The sequence below is a fragment of the Hemiscyllium ocellatum genome, chromosome 9, assembly GCF_020745735.1.
Source record: "Hemiscyllium ocellatum isolate sHemOce1 chromosome 9, sHemOce1.pat.X.cur, whole genome shotgun sequence".
NCBI classification, from domain to species: Eukaryota; Metazoa; Chordata; class Chondrichthyes; order Orectolobiformes; family Hemiscylliidae; genus Hemiscyllium; species Hemiscyllium ocellatum.
In genome coordinates this window covers 37,654,544-37,676,476 of record NC_083409.1, presented here as the reverse complement: position 1 = coordinate 37,676,476, position 21,933 = coordinate 37,654,544, and the positions used below count along the sequence as shown (strand labels likewise).

Here is a 21,933-nt window from a genome sequence, read left to right as displayed (position 1 = left end):
ATCCTGTTCGCAAAAAGCAAAACAAATCTAATTCCACCAAAACCAGAAATTGCTGGAAAGACTCAAGTCTAGCAGTATCTGTGGAGAGAAATCAGAGTTAACATTTTGGGTCCAGTGACCCTTCCTCAGAATTGGTCGAATGAGCTGAAGGTTGAAATGGAATTGGGGACCAGTGCAACTCTGAGCTGGCATGAAGAGGTGCTGTTGCAGAGAGACATGAAGAGTGTGCATATAACAACTTATGGCACTCATTGTGGATCTCAAGATGCTGGGAGAACAGCTGTCTGTGGAACGTTGAACATCACAGAGATGCCTATGATCCTGGGTGAATTCAAAACATGAAGGATGAAACGTGAGTTGAAATCCATGTGGGGTGAGTTTGAGCTGGAGACAGTTACTGAGGAATACGATGTGGCTGTGGAAATGAGTTTTAGCAAATAGCTTGTTAAACACCAGAAGCATCAGTGAAAATTAATGACTGTGGTCCAAGACAAAATAATTGGAACAGAAATCCTGTCAGAGAGAGGAGCACAACTTCTTCAAAGTGGGCATGCCTTGAAGAGATGGGGTAGTAAGCTAAAGATGAAATAAAAACCAGAAACTACTGAAAATTAGAAATAAAACCAGAAATTTCTGGAAAAGTTCAGCAGGTTTGGCAGCATCTGTGCAGAGAAATCAGAATTAATGTTTTGTATCCAGCAACCCTTCCTCTGAACTGGGAGTTCCTCATTATAGCCTTGGTACAAACATGGACCAAAGAGTTGGCTTCCAAAGGTGAAATAAGAGTGAACTCTCTTAACGTCAAAGCTGTATTTGAGCAAGTGTATCTTCAAAGGGTCATCAGAAAACTGAAACAAATGGAAATCATAGGGAAAACTTTTGGTTAGCTTGCATCATATTTCGCGCAAAGGAAGATGTTCAACCTCACTGGTGGCCAATTTTATCAGACATTGTTAAAGAGTTGTTTAGGATAGTGTACTAGGCCTACAGTTTTCTGCTACTTTCCAAATGACCATCATAAGGTCAGAAGTGGGGATGTTTGCTGATGATTGCAACGTACTCAGTCACATACAAAGCAGGCAGTTTGATAAACTCCACTGGCACTCAGTGTGAGCAGTGTGTACCATTCTTAAGCTGCTCTGCAGCATCTTGCCAAAGTTGCTTACACAGTACCTTCTTGACATGTGACAGTCTACTGTCTAGGAGAACATGGACAGCAGGTATGTGGGAGCACTAATACCTGCAAGTTCAGCTCCAAGTGACACATCCTGCTGGTTTGGAAGATCATTGCCATTTTTGCATTGTCACTGGGTAAAAGTATTGAAAGTTTCTTCCCCAGACAGCACTGTGGGTGTATCTGCAATACAAGGACTGCAATGGTTCAAGTGCATTGTTCATCACCACCTTCTCAAGGGAAAGTAGGGCTAGTCAATAAATTCTCATGTCCCACGAATGAAGAAGAAAAATCCTTTTAACATTGTGTGTCTATTCTGGTTAAGGCACAACATTTCTTGGAGTTTAATGTTTAGAAGTGGCAGTACCAACTTCAGATCAGCATTTCAGATTGATTAACATCATAATTAATGGGACGGCACGGTGGCTCAGTGGATAGCACTGCTGCCTCACAGCACCAGGGACCTGGGTTCGATTCCACCCTTGGGCAACTCTCTGTGTAGAGTTTGCATGTTCTCCGTTAGTGGGTTTCCTCTGGTTGCTCTGGTTTCCTCCCACAAGCCAAAGTCGTTCAGGTTGGCCATGCCACACTGCCCATAGTGTCCAGGGATGTGCAAGTTAGGTGCATTAACCATGGGAAATGCAGGGCTACGGGGATAGGTTAGATCTGGATGGGATGCTCTTTGAAGGGTTGGTCTTGAATGGCCTGCTTCTACACTCTAGGTTTCTATGATCATCAGCTCACTGTGCTGTGTTCTGGCAGTGGTTAGGCACATGTGTGCAAATCCAATTATTAAGCACTCAACCTTTGTACTTCCAATTTGAAATGTACGTGTATGTCTTGGACTTCATACTTGGTCATTAAGTGATTGTATAAGAAGTAAAAAACAGTGAAGTTTAGACTCTTTGGTTCTTAATTTTATAAACTTAAAATAATCCACAAAATCATTCTTTATGATAATTCTACAACAAAATACTTAAAAATATTGGATGAAACTTTATCTGTTTATAGGTGCTCTGATTTTCCTTTCTTGAAGCTAGGTAAAAGAAATTGGGTAAAATCAGCTGAGGGAAAATTCTTCCAAAGCATTTGTTTCCAGAATGTTGTGTTTTAGCCATAGGATTTGTTTTATGATAAAGGTTGAGCAGGTCAAGCCAAACTCCTTGAAGTTTAAAGGACTGAGTTGTGATCTCACTGAAATATATAAGATCCTGACAGGACTTGACAGGATAGATGCTGGGAGGCTGTTTCCTCTTGTGGGGGAATGCAGAACTACGGGGGTAGGGGGGCACAGTTTCAGCGTAAGTGATCTCACATACAAGATAGAGATGAGCATTCCTTCTCTCATAGGATCGTTCATCTTTGGTATTTTGTAGCCCAGAGAGCAGTGGACACTGAGCCATTGAATATATTCAGACTGAATTAAGGCCGATTTTTGACCTGGGAGTTGGTGTAGGGCAATAGGGGCAGACCAGGCAAGTGAAGCTGGGTCACAATCAGATCAGCCATGATCTTATTTGAAGGGTGGAACCTGAACGAGGTGCAGTATAGCCTACTCCTGCCCTTAGTTCTTATATTTTTATCTATAATCTTAAATTCAAACTGCTTTGGAAGGGCAAGAAAAATTCTTCAAATAATAGGGATGTACAGTAATTTTGGCTTTGCCAACAATATCCCAGAATGAATAATAATTGATAAATGCTTACAAGTATCTTCAAAAATTATCATGGCAAAAGATTGTGCTGCCCATCATTAGTTGAATTATCAGCTATGTAAAGAATCAGGTTCATTCATCTCTATCTGATGTAGTGAAGCACAAGGTTCATTCTATCACTCTTGCAGGTTGTGATATACCATCCTGCAGTACACGCTATAGGATTTATTTTGTTTAATTAAATTTGGTGTTTGTATTTGCAAGGATAAAAATTGCTTTAAATTTAAATTCAGAATGCTTATTTCAATGTCTGTGATCGTTTTTGTCATAGCCAGTTGCAGTCACACAACTAACACTGGCACATTTACACACTGAAAATGTTGCTCAGGTTCCTCTCTGTGTAATGTGTGTATGGTTCCACTCTGATTTTCTTAAATTAATCATTTACAGAGCAAGTACTTAACTTCAATTCAGTTGCCCAAATATTTAATTCACATGGTTGGAAAGTATGAATCATGGAACTATGGTCATTTGACTTGACAATATTTTAAAACTAAAGGAAATCACATTTAGAGGTGATTGGTCTACAGCTCATTTGAGAACTTGGTGATTGAGTCAATGTTGGAATTTCACTTTTAAGAGCATCACAGAAGCCTTCAAAATTTTACTTTGGCAGCACTGCCCAGTAACTGATTATGTCCTTAGATGCCTATCTTCATTGCGATGAAGGTCCAGAAACAGCAAACCAGCTCTATTTCTTTCACTTTTTGGGAGCTGTAGCCACCACCTACCTAGTGACTTGAGAATTTAATGCCTCCACCCACAAGAACTAACCCAGGGACATAATAGGATTCCAAGCATATAGGCAGCAGCTTTGTTGTCATTTCCTGGCCATTAACTTAGCACCTAAAGTTTATATCCCTTTCTTGTTCTTTATATTTTTCTCAGCCTGTAGAATTTCTACTCCACCTTGCCTGTTTATAAGAGCCTTCTACACCAACACTGAAGAGGCAATTTAGGATAAAGCTGTCTATTCAATTGATAATTCTCTACTAGTCTACATATCCACTTCCCCCACTATTAGCTACAGTTGGTACAGTATGAGCCATCTACAGAGTGCATCAGGGAAAGTCACAAAGGTTCCGTGGGAGCACTGCTCAAACCTACAACCTTCATTGCCTAGAATGCCAGAGGGAGAAGGTGCATAGGGACACCACCACCTAAAATGCTGCTCCACCTCATTCACCAACCTGAGATGGAAATATTTTGCTCCTCAGGCGAAAGCATTGTGGGAACATCAACATGTTGTCTGCGGAGATTCAAGGGGATGGTACATCACCATTTTCTCAACACTTTTGTGGGCGGCACGGTGGCACAATGGTTAGCACTGCTGCCTCACAGCGCCTGTAGACCCGGGTTCAATTCCCGCCTCAGGCGACTGACTGTGTGGAGTTTGCACGTTCTCCCCGTGTCTGCGTGGGTTTCCTCCAGGTGCTCCGGTTTCCTCCCACAGTCACAAGATGTGCGGGTCAGGTGAATTGGCTAAGCTAAATTGCCCGTAGTGTTAGGTAAGGGGTAAATGTAGGGGTATGGGTGGGTTGCGCTTCGGCGGGTCGGTGTGGACTTGTTGGGCCGAAGGGCCTGTTTCCACACTGTAAGTCTAATCTAATCTAATCTAAGTAGCAATGTTCTCAACTTGGGTAGTGGCAATCTGAAATGAATGAAGAAATAGCTTTCTATTTGTATTCTATCTATCTTGTCATCTTATTAATGTAAATTAAACTAGTGAAGAAGTGTGTTAACCTTCAAAGTAAAAGCTTTATGAAACCATATAACTATGTTTCCATGATTTATACTTTCCAAGCAAGTAAATTAAATATTTGGGCAACTGTATTAAAGTGAGCCACTTGCTCAATTAGAGATCAGACCATGAAAGTCAGTGCATACACTACACATGCTCACAAGACCAACTCGAGTAAATGTTTTAAGATTGTATCACCAATACTTTCAATTTGCATATCATTGTTGTATGTTTGCAATTAACTGTGACAAAAAGATAACACACAATTTCAAATAAGCAGTTGGATTTTCATATAAACCAATATTTACTTCATTATGGATTTCAACCCAGGGTTTACTCCAGTAACCCTCTGTTTGTGGCTCATTTACTATTGCAGATTTCAGAATTTCTGAACAGACAATGGTGAGCAGAGCCTTGGTTTGATTTGAATTTTGTTTTTGATTAGCTTTCATGATTTATGCCTTTCCTCCTGCTTTTGCTTTGTGTGGGTGTATCCTTCCCAACCAGGCTTCAGTTGAGATTTGTGCCATTTTAGAGATTTTGCTCTTGCCAAGTTATTAACTCAAATTTGCTTGTCTCTTCATATAAACAAGGAAATAGAACACTAGACTTATTCAGTAGTGCTTTCGTTGGGTATAAATCAGCCGGGTAAGTTAAACATTCAAGTTTCACAATCAGTTGTATCCTGGAAGTGCAGTTTTAATTTGCACAAAATATAAGGATTTAAATCCAAGCCATTTTAAGTCTATACAGGTTTTAATGGCACATTCAGTGTGGAAAGAAGTACTTTATGTACTTCTGTCATTGTGCTATCCATATGTTTTTCATAGACATTCCAGTCTGGACTGTCTTTGCTGATTATCTGTCTTTTTAGTGATTGATGCCCCGATCCCTTTTTATTTAGTGGCAGCAAGACGCTTATATAATGAGCAAAACTGCATAACGTAATAGAGGAGTTCCATCTTAGCAATTAAAGGGCTTAGAAATATCGATATCTTTGCAGGTTATAAAGCACAGCCTGTGAAAGAAATGAAAGACATAAATCCTTTATGTTAAAAATGTGACTTTTTTCAAAAAAATGTTTATAATCTGGTACAAATATAGTCATTCTGTTACTTGTAACTAGACCAGCATTAGACAGTACAAGTTTTCAACGTCATGCTGTCTTCTCTTTTACCTCCCACAGATGTCACCACACATAATTTTGTGCAAATTTAAAAATATCTTTCTAAGTTTTCAGGTAGTTCCAAACAAGGAGGGGCAGTTGAATCTCTACAAGCAAAGTGAGAATCTCACAGTGCTTCAAAAAAAAAATGTGGTCAGGTCAGTGGTGGATGAGATTAAATATCGCCAAGTATAGGAGAAAAGCTGGTTGACAAAATTAATTTCATCAAATAATCAAGAGTGATAATGTTTGATATTTGCAGATTTAATAATGCTTAATAAGTCACTAAAGACCAGTAATCAACAAGGCAAATAGAATGTTTAATTGTACAATCAGAATGGAAGAGTAAAGGTTGAAGATAGTCAAGCTAAGAATGTGCAGTATTCTGGATAAACTTCCTTGTCTGCAATGTCCAGTTCCGATCACTGAGACAAGAGCAACAATTTGAATGCCTATTGCATTTTTATTAGGCCATATATGTTTGAGGAATAATTGATCTCAACTATAAGCCAATCCCTTTTGTTTTGCCAAAAAAAATGTAAAAAATTAGACCTTTGCACAAGCATAATACGATGCACATAAAGGAGACTGCCAGAGCTTATAACATTTTATGTTTTGTTTTGGAGCAATCTTCCAGTCAGATGTTTGGATTTTGTTGCTATTATTTTTATGCAAATTGCATTCTTAAATGTTTTTATTTTTAAAAGACGGGCTAAGGTGGAAAATGATAAATGCAAATAAGATCCTGAAGTTATTTCCCCAGAGATTGTAAATAATAAGTAATTTGTTCCCACGTTGTTGCAATCGATACCTCACACTCCCATCATGTTGTGATGTTCCTCGGTCTTGGGTGTTCTAATTAAGCAGTTTGGAGTATGCTCTCCTCTTGGATCGCAAATACAGGGAAACATAAAAGACATCAACATTCAGGTTTTAATGCCATGACGACAAGCGTTCATTATGCTCAAAAGGTGAGGAAACAGGATAGCAGTTAGAAATCACTCTGCGAAGCTGAATGATCCACTGATGTGGAAAAATCATTTTTTTTATTATTTTGTGAAGACAAGTGTACTGATTGTATTAAGTAGGTCCAATCACACCTATTTCCTTTCTACTCACTTGCTGTAAAATAAAGCTATTCAGTGATTCATATCTTGCCTTGCCTTACCAGGTATTTTCTCTGTTTTCCATTGAAAAGTTGGTGGGGCGCATGATATTCCATTCAGATCAGAAGGGGACTCTGTTGTTAAACTCCATTACTATTGTGTAAGTGGATATTGTTTAAGTAAACATGTAAGTCAGCTCCAGCATCTAACAGAAATGAAATCTTATTTATGAGACCACTGAAATCAAACTTCATAACAGACACAAATTAGTCACAATTGATGGCATTTACCTGTGATCCTGAGCTGCACCAGTATTGAATGTGATTCGGAAGTTTCTGAAGGGGACTAAATTTTTAAAACCATGACATTTTTGCAAGTTCTAAATTAAAAGAAGTAATAGGTTGAATTAGTAAGATTCTCAGTTAAAAAGAGAGCCAAGGAGAGGGAGTCTCAATCAGAGCTTGAGAAATGCAAACAGGAAACATTATATAAAGAGGAATGCAGACAGCATGAAGCTAGGGAGGAAACAATGAGAATTTGAGGCCCCGAAGAGGGGCATCACTGTACCCTCAAGCTAACAGAGAGATGGATGTGCAGTGAGCCTGCTAAATGCAAACTTGGGGATAGATAGGAAATTTGGGGACCACCACTTTATTCGGTCAAATCTTATTCCAAATTTTAAAGAGTGAAACAATATTACCTATTTTATCCGAGCTCTTAAATTGTCCACTGGTCATTACGAGGCAAAAGTGAATGACCAGCTTCCTCACAGTGGAAAGGCTCTTGGAGGAGTATATCTTGGCGAGCTTGTTTATGGTATCAGAAAGACTTGTACATCTTGTTCGATTCTCTGAGTTTATGACACGTTGGGCAAAACTATGAGAAACAAAGAAATGATGACTTGATGCTTTTAGAGAAGCGGTTATCCCATTCAAAGGCAAAAGATGTGGCTGGAAGATCAAAGCCTAACAGACTTAACTGGTCTTTGCATTTAATACCAAGTGACAGATATCTGGAAATACTTACAAATAATTTAACAACATGGCGGTTTCATCAGTTATAAAGTCTATAAAGCAACACATACCGATCAGTTTGTGGCCTTGCAAGCTTCACACAGTTGGCAGACAGGATGCCTCACACTATCCTCTGGATAAACTGGCTTTGGGAGCTGATGAACACTGTGCTGATCCTAGCCCATTAGTCCGGTATTGGCCACCTTCATTGCGTTGTGAAGCCAAGAAGATTAAAACAATATCAGGTTTTAAAACTGAGAGTTGCAGGAACAAGTTTTCAGCACATTCATAAAATTGCCATACAAGATAGTAGATGTCGCTTTGTTTATGTAAGGCCTGAAACCTCATCAATGTGGGGAGGCGTTCCGTCCATGACCTTTTCCATCATACAAATACCCTTTATGCTCTGAATTGAATAAGTCTGATCATAAACACAGTAGTGGCAAAAGCTATTTCAGAATATTTTGATGCTGTGATGACCTTTCTGCGTGCATGAGATCAGAAGAGTTGAAAAGAGTCAGTGTTACTGTGGAACTAGTGATCACAAAATACCAAACGAGGCAGAAAGCCCGATTCCCAGAAGGCATAATAGAAATGACTGAATGAGTTAGACAGAAGATGTAAATATGTACAAAAACAGTATTGAAATTTCCTATGTCAATATCAACTCCCTGACACTTAGTTGTGTGAAACTTCATTCATTATTACTCCTGATGTGCCCAATCATTTCAGGGCAGCAGTTGATAAGCGAATAGAACCTTGAACTATGTAGACAAAAGAATAGAACATACAAAGACTGAATCTTTCTTAAACAGTATCATTTAATGGCTTGGTTAGAAGATGAGTCGAGTACTTAATCAATGCTGGTTACTGATTCAGAAATGATATATTCCAGCCCTCCGAGAGCTTGAAGAGGAGCCATTAGCTATAGAGATCTAGATTATAATCAAAGACTGGATAAACTTGAGCCTTATACACTCAAACAAAAAGTTTTTAAAATGTCTTAGAGGCATTTAAGATACTACAGATATGGTGAACCTAAAGTACTATTTACACTCGACCATGAATTAAAAGTTACAGACAGTCATATGGTGAAATGCAAAATTAATATTACACAAAGAGTAGTTAATATGTGGAACTCATTTTTAGGTGGAACAATAGAGGTAAATCCTGGAACTGTTTGAAGTATAGTTAGAGACTGATCCTGGGATATTGTAGATTCTAGTGTGTCAGATGTGTTGTCTCATAATTGCTTCCTGAATGACCATGAGCCTGACTTCCAGTTCCCTAGTTGTCTAGTTTTTCAGGTTCAGCAGATTATCAAGAAATGTGCTCAGCAGGAAATAGATGGTTCTTAACTGTCATGAAAACAAAGCTGGGGAATCATAGATAATTTTCCCTTTCAGTTCCACTTGTACGATTGTAAAAGGCCTGGAGTAAATTACACATTCACCTTCTTGGGGAATGGTGTGTGGTAAAGGTGAAATATGTATTGGTTTTATTTTATTATGCCTTGAATTTCAAATGTTGTTTGTTATTCTAAGTACAAAGTCTATTCATCAGAACAGATATGAAAATATTTTTTATGAATATTAGACATGAATCAACTTTAATAAAAAAGGTTGAAATAACAACCAGAATTCTTGGATAAACACAATGTTGCGGTCAAATTATTGCGTGCATATATGAATGAATTATTAAAGTCAGAAGTTGCCTAGCACTGTATTCATGCACATGTCAAGATCGACCTGTTAGATATGCCGTTTCATAGAATACGGCTACTACTCCTTGCAGTTTGAGAATGTGTTAAAGCAAGTATTGAAAGTAATAGATTTAGCAGCAGCAGCAGAAAGTCATTTCACTGATACCTCATGTTTGCGAATTGTCATTATAGAAAGGGCTCCCCCTGTAGTTTTCCCTATACATCCCACTTGCACAGTTCAAACGCTGAGTAACGTTTCAGTTATTCCGTCTGCCTGACCGTATCTGGAGTAAGCTTGTGGCAGGCATGTAATCTTAGGCTGCCAAGATATTTCGGTAGTGCAGTTCACGTTCATTTTGATACTGTGTGTGTGGTTTTAAGCAGCCTTTGTCCTTAAAAGACTGTCTTGTATTCCTGCCGTCAAGAATTTCTAGGTTCTGGAACAAAACTAATATAAAGAAAAGATATAGGCCAGAGAGGGCAGTTAGCTCAAATGTATGAAGTTGTATTAAAAATAATTGACAACATAGGCAATGCATGTCCATTTCCTCCAAAATTGAATTCCTGGAAGAGCCATTATTGCACTTTGAAGTTAATCCGAAGAATGATGTGCCCCATTAAAGTGAGGAAGAAATGACCCTTGGTGCGTTAAAGTCCATCAAGAGAAGAACATCTGCAGCTCATGCAGTCAAGTATAATCCAGACACCAAGGATCACTGTGGGACCTGTCAGGCCAATTATGTTTGTATTCATCTATTTGACATTCTGCTTGGTCAAACATGCCTGACTTAACGTCTGCTGAAATTGACAAAAATGACTTGTACAGAAACACATTTAGAATAAATAAATCAAAAGGTGTTCTGTTGACATCTTAAGTTGCTTAAATTTGGAAAGTGGGGATTTTTGTATAGTTTTTTTTGGGCTGTAAAACAGCAGAAACTGCTTAAGCATAAAACATAAAAGTACATTACTTTGCTTGGTTTAGAAATCATGCAGATGCTGTGGCAGGAGGCCCCTTACATTCCATTCAAGCTTGCGAGAGGGGGAAGGGAGAGAGAGAGGGGTGTAAACTCAGACATTTAATATCATTTCCCATTCTCCTTTTGCTCTTGTGGCTGAAGGCCTCCCTCTTCACTCACCCAGCCTACTATGATTATTTGGCAACCCTGACTCCGTTAATAAGACAAAGCTTTGATTTGCAACTTGTTTTTTTTCTGTCTTTTGATAAAATGAAAAGCTCCTAGAAGTGAAAAGCTTGTTACATTAAAGTAACAAAAAGCAAAAAAAGTGCCTAAATGGCTTGTCTTAAAATCATTTCCTCTACTCAAATTTAATTTGCCACAGTTGTTTTTAGTATTCTTTTAACATAGCTTGTCACATGCCAGTTGTTTATTTTGCGCAATAAGTTTGCGGAGAATCTTAATTCAATAAAGAATATGCACAACAAAATCCACAAAATCTGAAAACCTGTGTTGGTTATTTTGGGTTCCAAATTTGCTTGATTTACCTTGTCAGTTTGATTATTTTTTAATTTGTTCAGAATGGGAAGGGTATGTGGATAGCTATTGCCCATCCTCAGATGTCCATGTCTGCAGTTAGGAGGAATTCTAATCTCTGTAACATCTGCAGAGTATTGACATTCAAATGAAGAGAATCTTTTAAAAAACATTTTATTAATTTTCAGTGCAGAGCTATTTCTTTTTCTTCACTAGCTTTATCTTTTATTTCTACTCCGTATATTTGCTCATTTCCATTTAATTGAAAGGACTGGCTTATTTGGAACAATTGTGCCTTCCACCATTAGTGTTTAATTGATAGATAATGCAGCCAAGCCTTACTTGTGACTATTGATCGATACCAAAATATTTTATGATCAGATAAATTGCAGCCTTCACTCAGTCTAATATGAAGCTGGGATCTAACCCTTTTATTATTCACGACTACAATTTCTAAGTTGACATTTTCTCCTCAATTATGGGGCTTTGAGATTTTAGTTAGGAAGTTTGAGCTACAGTTACCGCTATATCTGTTAGCCTAAACCCCTGGGTCATTTAGCTCCGTGGTTTGTCTGAAGTCCTGACCCCCATGCAGCGTAGCAATCGTGAATACTTCCCTGACACTAAGATCATCGGAATACCCTGAATCGAAAAAAAAATGCTTGCAATATCAGCGTTTTTGTAGATTTAAATGAAGATGTCAGCTGCTCTTAAGTCTAGCACAACATTCACAAGACTCTAATAGTAAGAATGGTGGTTGTGTCATGGGATCAAATACCTTGCACTCAATTAAAGTGTATACATCATCGGCAATTGTTTATATGTTTCCTTGTTATGTGTATATTTGGATTGCATTTTCATGGTAACAGCATGATGTAACTGCCTTCTAGCATTTTGTTTGCAAAATATTAGCACAGATGTTGATGTTGCTATTAAGAATTCACTTTGACAGTAAGCATTGATCATTGATATTTGTTTGAAACGAGTAAGTTGTTATAACATGTATTAAACTACATTGCTTGTTCTTTTGTACAAGCATGCTAAACTTTTAGGCTTTTATTTAGGTGTATTTCTCCAATGAATAGCAAAACATTGATGCTAGTAGGCTACTGTAATCTCTCTGCTAGATTGTTTATACAAATATCAATTAGCCATTTTATAATCTACTAATCTAATGTATTGTATTGTATTTTAGGAAAAATACACAGCAGAAAATATTGAAAATATGAACTAGGTCTGACAAAATCCATGGACAGACAAGCCATTAATGTTTCAGATTGATTGTCGCTCTTCAGAAACCAGAAGAAGTTAGAAACATAATGGTGTATATTTGAATACAGAGGCCACTTTATTTAAGAAAGGACGTAAAGGTGTTGAAAGCAGTTCAGAGGTTTACTAGACTCATACCTGGAATGGAAGGGGCCTGTCTTCTGAGGAAAGATTGGACAGGCTAAGGGTTTATCACTGGTGTTTAGTATATCATTTAGAAAATGATAGAAAATTTAGAAAATTTAATTAAAATATATAACATCCTGAGGGATTTTAACAGGGTACATGGGGGACATCTTAGAATAGTGGGTCCTATTTAAAAGTCAGAGGTCATCCATTTAAACCAGCATTCAGAACAAATGTTTTGTCTCAGAGGGTCGCAAATCTTTGGAATTCTTTTCTTGTAAATATGGTGGATGGATTCATATTGAGCAAGGGGGTAAATGGTTATCAGGTGTAGGCAGGAATGCAGATTTGAGGTTACAATCAGGACATTTATGATCTTATAGAATGCCAGAGCAGGCTTGAGAAGCTGAATGGCCTATTCCTGCTCTTAATTCATTGTTCACACACATGTAGCCAAGGGAAGAGAGTACGTTGACTCTGTGCCAGATCCTGCTCTTGCCCTAAATTGGAAAATTTCATTGTTGCATTCATTTTCTACCTCTAATCATTTTTACATGATCAATCTCTAATGCATTCATCCGACAAATTTTCTATCTCTGTTTCTTGGGATATTGGCCGCTAAGCTCTTCAATGCAGCTATCTTTAACTGTATATCTCCCACCTGCTTCCTGTGAGGATTCTATTTCATTCTCACAATGTTTCCTTCTTTGTAGCATTTATTCTGGTGATCCAACCTCTGAACTTCCACTCGGTCTTCTTTCCTTAATTAAAGATTCCTTGTCATTAGGATTCTTTAAGCCTGTTTGCACACTTATAGATTTATATCCCTTATAGATTTCTCCTTATTGCTCTACTCCCAACCCTGACCACACCCTGTCACTCCCTCTTCCCAACCTCCACCACACCCTGTCACTCCTCTTCCCAATTCCTACCACACCCCGGCACTCTCTCTTCCCAATCCCCACCACACCCCGGAACTCCCTCTTCCTACCCCCCACCACACCCTGTCACACCTTCCTAACCCCCACCACACTCTGTCACTCCCTCTTACCAATTTCCATCAAACCTTCTCACTCCCTCTTCCCAATCCCTACTGCACCCCGTCACTCCCTCTTCCCAATCCCCACCAAGCCCTGTCACTCCCTTTTCCCAATTCCCATCACACCCTGTTACTCCCTCTTCCCAACCCCATCACACCCTGTCACTCTCTCTTCCCAACCCCCACCACACCCTGTCACTCCCTCTTCCCAATTCCCATCACAGCCTGTCACTCCCTCTTCCTAATCCCCACCAAGCCCTGTCACTCCCTCTTCCCAATTCCCATCATACCCTGTCACTCCCTCTCCCCAACCACAACTAGCTCCACACGCATCCTCTAAAGTCTCTCTGACTTTCAATGTGTGACCACTACTGAACATCTGTCTCTTTTGGCATTGTAAAAGAGATTGTTCCCTCTTGGAAATTCTGGTCCATTCTTGTCCAATCCAACAATTACTCCCCTTTCTCCAATACCTTCTTATGAAATCATAGGGGTTGCAGTACCAGCCTTTTTAACACCCTCCTTTCTGGCAGCCAGTGTCCGAGAACTCCTTCCAGTTAAAACAGCAGTTCCCTCATACTTCTTTTTCTATACCGTGTTGTTGCTTGTGATACCTTGGAGTCTACAGACCCTGAGCTTCCGGTCACTGGCCACCTAAATTCTCTATCACACTTCCAATTTTGATCTTTGTCTTCCTCTGCCTCCTGCACTGTACCAGTGATATTCAACACAAACTAATGGAACAAACCTCATCTTTTGCTTGGGAACATTGCGTTCAATGATTGAGTTCATGTACCTGAGATCACCACAACTGATTTCTCAGATGGTTGCTCATGGCAGATGGCTGCACTGAAACTGTTGGGCGTCGTGGAGGTTGAGGGAATGGATCCCCTAATGGAACACAGTATTCCATCATAATCCCAGAGAGATTCACCTCTTTGTTACTTTCTTCCATTCCCTCCTCTTTTGTTCTGTTATTGTAACCATTTATCTCTCAAGTGGACCAGTGTTCCCTCGAACCTGTTTGTTGTGCATGACCAGCTTGATCCACCCTTTGCTGCCTTCATTCTTGGCCTACATCATAAAGGGAATGTTGCTTGTGTGTGACCTCTTTGTTTCTGAGTCCATCTTTTATTACCTCATTTGATCCATTTTGCCCACATGTTATTCCCTTAAATCACTCCTGCATTCCGTCCTATTACAAGCCCTCCTTCTCTTGGGCCTTTTCACCTCTGCCCCGCCCACTCCCAGAACTGGAGTTCTCATTTTTCCTGACTCTGCCTTTGCTTATCCTGTAAAGTGAGGAACCTTGGGGTTTTTTCTGGATCTAACAAAAGGTCGGCAAGTTGAAACTGTAACTATGTTTCTCTCTGAATATTTGTCAAACCATACCAAGTTTTAGTCTCACCAACTCTGGAAGCTAGTAATTATTGGACTCCATTAATTGTAGTTTCTCATGCATTTTTTTTTGTTGGAATAGTTATCATTTAAATTTTATGAAAGAACAAATGAAGCATCAGATGTTTTATAAACCAGGGATGCGATGTCCTTTCTTAAACCTGTGGTCTTTCCTTGATTAGTGTCTGTAAATGGGGACACACACATTTCATTTATAGCTGTCCTGTTATGCTAGTACTAGCTAATCCTATCACTCCAGTCTTTTTACTGTTTGTTTAGTCTGTTTGTATCATTTGCAACTCACCACCATCTTTTTTTCTCCTATTTTCTGTTTAGGCGTCCCCCTCCGGCAGTTCCTGGAAGACCTACTTCATAAAGACACTAATTTAACTTTCTTTCAATGTTTATAGTGGTATTTGTATATTTTATTTCTCTTATGTCATGCAATTGCACTATTTTCCATGTATATACCTGTTCATTTTATGCTGACAATAAACCTAAATCTATTCTAAATTGGGATGCATATTTGGTTTTAACTTTTTAGTTATTCTATGAAATTAGCATATCTATCATATCTCTCATAACATCATAAAATGCTTTACAACCAATTCCAGCATTTTCTAATGTGGGCAATATTGTAGTGAATTTATTCACAGGGTGCTTCTACAGACAGCCAAGTTAAAAGGACTGCTAATTTGTTATTTATGATGTTGATTGAGGGATAATTATAGGTTAGGACACTAGATATAATTTCCCCCAATCTATTTTGAGGGAGAGCCATGAGATCATTTCTGTCCACAGAGAGGGCAGACTTGATTTCACAACTCAGCCAATAGATTGCTCCTCCAACAATACAGCAGTCCCACAGTGAGGTTTCAAAATAAGGTTTTGAATTTAATTCTAGATTGAGAGTGAGACTACAGTCTTGTGTCTCAGAAGCAACTGAGCTACACCTGACATGGTTATTATTTACTTGTTTAGAAAAGTCGTTAATGGGATTTGGGTATTGCTGCCCATCCATAATTGCCCTTGAGGATGGCGGTGATGAGCTACCTTCTGGAGCTGCTGTAGGCCTGGGGCATAGGAATGCCGACAGAGGTGTTAGGGAGTAAGTTCTGGGATCTTGACCCAACAACAGTGAAGGTACAGTGATGTAGTTGCAAGTTGGGATAGTGTATGGTGTCAGTAGCCAAACATTAACATTTATATGAACGCACACATCAATTTTACAAGTACACTGTGACAACTGGGGACCTCACCATCTTTCAGTGCACTTCAGGATAGTGTAATGTTTCCTGAAAAGCTGGGGAATAATAAATAGAATAGGAGGAGGTTTGCAGTACAATCAGCATAGGCTCGTGAAAATGAATGACCTGGTTCTGTACTGTCCAGTGAAGTTTCTAACACTGACAATGGAAACTGTTCCTCACCACTAGATTATACCTGAAACATTCCTTCCATAAACTGAAGCATCATGCACAGAAACTTCAGATATTAATTTGTAAGAGGGAATCTGTTAAATTTAATACAGTTATCATAGTGTGAAGAGTTCATATGAAGCAGATAGTCTCTTAATGCCATTTTAAAAAAAATAAGATAGTCAGACGTTTATAGATCAAGATGAATAAGTAATCGCATTTTCATCTTGGATTTTATGAAAATCAGATCTTCATAGTGTGTATTGATACATCAGAATATATGTTTAAAATTAAGTGTGCATAGATAAAATGCCAAAGTCCTCAATCTAATGAAATGCCTTTTGAAGTGGGGTGACTTTTATATGGGCAAGTATGGTATTAATTTTGTACCATTCCATTTTTACAAATAACAATGAGTTTTGTCGATGTTTGAGAAACCACCCTTTCAGTCTTCTTCATCTCAAATCCAGACAGAAATCCGAATGTCCTATCTGAAGGATAGCACCTCGAACCTTGCAACTGTTCCACCAGGTTTGCTGTCTGCCTATTGCTTTTCATTACCAACCAATTCCACATTGTCAAAACAGGATCACATCAGATGTATAACATAAAATGACGATATAATAGCATAATCTGCATTCTCGAAGTACAATGGAAACTTTTGTATCAGAGCTTGTGCAATTTTAACTTGTGGTCATTTATACATAATGTGCCCCACTCTAACAGGATAACAGGAATATCCCCATAACGCACCTCCCTGAAACTACTGCAAATAATTTTTTTACCAATGCTGGGTTAACCTGAAACATAGTCAATAAACAACTTTTTAACATTTAATTATGTTTACCGGTCATTCTGGTATAATGTCACAGTTGCATTCCTCTTGTTCTGTAGAAATTGGCCCTATGGCAAACTGCTACAGAAAATCACGCTGCAGGTGTGATTTATGCCTAGGAGCCTGAAACTAAGCAATTAGTCTATGCTTTCTTTTAATTCAAGATGAATATTATGTCAGTATGTTAATTTTGGAAAGTTGCATGGCAGGGGAAATGGGAAGTTACGGGGGGGGTAATTGTGAAGAACTTGCTTTATTGGTTCCACTAATACTTGTACAGGTCGTTCTGGTATAACATGCATTTTGTCAACACGAATTGGCTATAACACGATTGACGAATCGTGGACGCTGTTTGGATAACACAAACTTTCTGCTGAATGGGTACAGCGACCGGCAATGTGATTTTCTGTAGCAGTTTGCCATAGTGCGATTTTCTACAGAACAAGAGGAATGCACCTGTCACGTTGTACCAGAATGATCTGTAAACATAATTAAACACAAAAAAGTGTTTATTGACTATGTTTCAGGCTAACCCAGCATTATTGATAAAAACCTTTATTTGCAGTAGTCTCAGGGAGGCGCGCAGTAGAGATATTCCTGCGACCTTATCATGCTAGCTAGAGTGGGGCACATTATGTGAAAACACATCATTTCATCAATAGTTATTTGCTGGTGAGGCATAATTGAGGATCATTTGTTACTATTTAAAATTGAGAAACAGAGGAAAAGTACACTTATTGATCCCATGGTAATGTTTCCTTGGAAACCATACATGTGAGATTGTCTTCTTTGTGAAGTGTGTAAATACCAAAACATTGTTGTGTAGATGCCTAAGAAGATTAATTATAAAGAGAAAATGGCAAGAATGCAACTATTCTTTGGTTTGGTTGATTTTAGGAGTTTATTATCTATGTTATGACCAGGTGAGGATGGATGAATCACTTCTTCTCTTGTCAACTTGCTTGGTTGATTCTAACAAAGATTTTATTTTCTTTGTAGCACACAGCTATTTGACACTCCAATTAAAATGCAGTTAACTAGTTTCCTTGATTGAATGAAAGTGCAATTTTAATACTTGCTGATCCCAAAGTAAAATAATAAAGACGGGACATCAAATGTGCTTACATAACCACAGCTACAAAGAGCAAAGTGTGATTACAAAAGGAAAATAAAAGAATACACTGTTTAAAGTTCTTGGGTATTCTTGAGGTGTTAAGTGTTAACCTGTGACCACGGTTGATTAGGGTGAACAACAGCTGTCAATATTGAAGAAACTTTTACATTTTATTTCCTTCTGATTTGTCTATAGTTCATTTAGTAACCAGGCTTTCTCCTTTCTGAGGGAGCAAAGAGAGATTTAAAAAAAACTTCTCCAGTTCTGATCACATCCATCTCCCCCGCTCTGCCAATGCAACTTCTTGAAATACAGTTCATTCATGTATTCCTTTGTCTGAATTCATTGTCTTCAAAGTAAATAATTGTACATATTGCTTTACATCTCCAACATTAATTTCTCATAAACTTGTGTATTCAGCCAAGAGTTATGATGGGGGACCTAAGATGGCGGCGATCTGAGAAGATCGCACTGCAGAGCTTCTCATTGCAGCAGGAGCAGGACGGTCCTTTAACCCGCCCAACCCAGCTCATTGAGATTTCTTGGGACTCCGGAAAGATTGTGGAGTCCCAAGAAATGTCTAAAAATTAACTTACCTGTATTTTCAGCTGTCTAGAAATGCTGAAAAAGGGAGGAGGAGCATCTGAGGCTGGGCCTGCAGCAGCCTCGGAGCCGATTACTCTCCAGGACTTGGTGTACCAGCTCTCAAAGACTCGTGAGATGCTGGGGAAGCAAATTGAAGAGAAACTGGCTCCAATCGTTCTCATGCTGCAGAAGCATGAACAGCAGCTGGGAGACCTGGAGAGGACGGATGAGGTGGTACACAAGGTCACAATGGTGGCAGTTGATGCCAGTTCATCCAAGGTTGAGATCCAAGCCTTGGATATGCAGGTCCATAATTTGTGTGAGCTGAAAATGTGTTACTGGTTAAAGCACAGCAGGTTAGGCAGCATCCAAGGAACAGGAAATTCGACGTTTCGGGCCAGAGCCCTTCATCAGGCTCTGGCCCGAAACGTCGAATTTCCTGTTCCTTGGATGCTGCCTAACCTGCTGTGCTTTAACCAGCAACACATTTTCAGCTCTGATCTCCAGCATCTGCAGACCTCACTTTTTACTCCATAATTTGCGTGACCAATTGGATGATCTTGAAAACAGGGGCAGGAGAAAAAATATTTGGATCATTGGTCTGCCTGAGGGTAAGGAAGCTGAGCGGCCTGCGGAATTTGTTGAGAATTGGCTGCCGAAATTCCATGACTTGGAGGCTGGCATGGGAGGATTGAAGATAGAGAGGGATCACCAGGTTGCAGCACGGAGATCGGGTCTGGGTCAATGTCTTCTTCCTGTCCTGGTGTGGTTCCATCATTACTGGGATAAGGAGAGTGTCATGGAGGCTTCCAGAGTCCAGGGGAAGGATCCAAAGGCCCTAATTTACGAGGGCTCTAAGACCATGTTCTTTCAGGACTTCTCAGCAGCAGTGATCCAGAAATGAAAATCTTACGTCATGAGAAGACCGAGGGAGCTTGGGATTCAGTACTCCCTGAGGTATCTTCCGGATCACCTTAGATGGATCCATATATCTCTTTGACACGTCGGAGAAGGCAAGAGACTTTGTGGACAAATTAACCTAATTTGAACAATTGTAATATGTATAAATAGTGTTATTTGGATATGTGTTTATGGTTTTGTAAAAGAAACATAGGAAATCTGGTTGAAGCTTTATTTTTCTTTTTTTTCCCTCTATTGATAATAATTTGGTTTAAACTATGTCTGGCGGTGGTTAAGGTGGACATTTTCAATTTCTAAGTTAGGATTTACCAAAGGATGGGTGGGGTATTTATTTTCCCTTTTTATTTTATAAGAGAATTTTTTTTTATTCATAACGATATTCTATGGGGTGTTTATTATTTTCAGCTTGTGTTTGCGGTGTGGCTCTAACTGGGAGAAGTGAAGGTGGTTAAGATGGTTAGATGCCTATTTATGGGCACTTTGGGATGGGTAGTTGCCCCTTCTGGGCAGGGGGTGAGTTCCCCTACTCAGCGCTGTTGGCGCTTTATATGTTGGTTTGTTTTCTGGTTTTTGTTGTTTTTTATTTTTAATAATTTTATAGGTTTGTTAAATGTAGTGGTTTTAGTTTATGTAGTTTTTATATTTGGTGGATTATGTGACACTAAGGCTCAGCAGTTTGTGTTCGGGTTCCTCCTCTCTGGAATTTAAATGTAATTGCAGAAGATTATGTCTAATGATTTGATTAAATGGTGTACCTGGAATATCAAGGGAAGTCACTCACTAATTAGTGGAAGAAGGTATCCTTGAGTCTTAGAAAGGAGAAAGTGGATATTGCTTTGTTGCAGGAGACACATTTTGATGATAAAGAACATCTGAAATTACAGCAGAATGGCTTTGACTGAGTTTATTTTTCATTATTTAATACTAGAAGGGGGGAGTGGCTATATTGGCTTGGAAAAATCTCCATTTAAATTGTTGTAATGTGTTAAAGACATGTCCGGGAGGTTTGTAATTCTTAAAACCTTGACAAATGGCGAAGAATACGGTGTTATAAATGTTTATTGTCCCCCAGCTCATTCCCTTAAATTTTTGGTAGATGCTTTTTCTAAATTGATAAGTCTCGAGTTCTGGCACATCATTCTAGGGGGAGATTTTAACTGTCTCATGGATCCCGCAGTAGACAGGTTGCCCAAAAGTCCCTCGATACCCTCTGTACAAACTAATTAGTTAGTGGGTCTGTGTGGGGTGTTAGGTACGGTGGGCATCTGGAGGCATCTTCACCCTACAGGTAGGGATTTTACATTTGTCTCCAATCCACACAGATGTCACACACGAGGATTGATTTTTTTTTCTGACCCCTGCGGTAACCCTGGATCTGGTGGCATCTTGTATGATTGGTAATATTGCCATCTCTGATCATGCTCCAGTGGTTAAGACTAAGGACGTTACAGTGGTTTCAAGATACTGGTGAATGGATCCTTTTATTCTTATGGATAGTAAGTTTGTGGTGTATTTCTCCCGGGAATTTCGGGCATTCCTAGACATCAACTTAGGCTCGGTTGATAGCCCATCCGTTCTCTGGGAAACTGCCAAAGCCTTTGCTGGGATTTAGTTATTTCATATTCCACAAGTAGGAAGCGACAGAAGGGTGAGCAGCAATGTCTCCTTGAAGCACGGTTGAAGGCAGCTGAGAAGGCCTACTTTGACAGACCCTCGGTCAAACTACAGAGAATTATGGCACTAAATTCCATGCTCACACAGACGGCAAAGAAGGAGCTGGCTTTTGCAAAGCAAAGGCTATATGAGCATGGTGACAATCAATGCAAATACTTAGCACATCTCACCAGGAAAAGGAGGGCCCCACAAGCCATTACAGCGATTGGGGAAGGATCTGGGAACCTAACGTGATTCTAAAAAGATTAATGTGTCGTTCCAGAGATTTTACTCCTAAATTATACCAATCTGAGGATTGTGAGGAGGGGCAGGCCAAAATGGAATTCTATTTTTAAGCTCCCGGGTATGAATCCCGAACAAGAGTCCTTTCTCAATGCCCCCTTATCAGAGCAAGAAGTGCAGGAAGCTGTGAGGCAGCTTCAGAATGGATCAGAGACAACCCG

At 39.2% G+C, this 21,933-nt stretch overlaps 1 protein-coding gene across 5 annotated transcripts in view; it reads left to right on the top strand.

The window, feature by feature from the left end:
* Positions 1–15,412, top strand: part of dnm3a (dynamin 3a) — a 208,098-nt gene extending 192,686 nt beyond the window's left edge. For all 5 annotated transcript variants that reach the window (XM_060830134.1, XM_060830133.1, XM_060830131.1 and 2 more), the window contains one exon: positions 15,280–15,412. In XM_060830134.1, coding sequence (XP_060686117.1) covers positions 15,280–15,319 — 40 coding nt within the window. In that variant the 3' untranslated portion in view covers positions 15,320–15,412. The remainder of the gene's footprint in view (positions 1–15,279) is intronic.
* Positions 15,413–21,933: the final 6,521 nt, after the last annotated feature.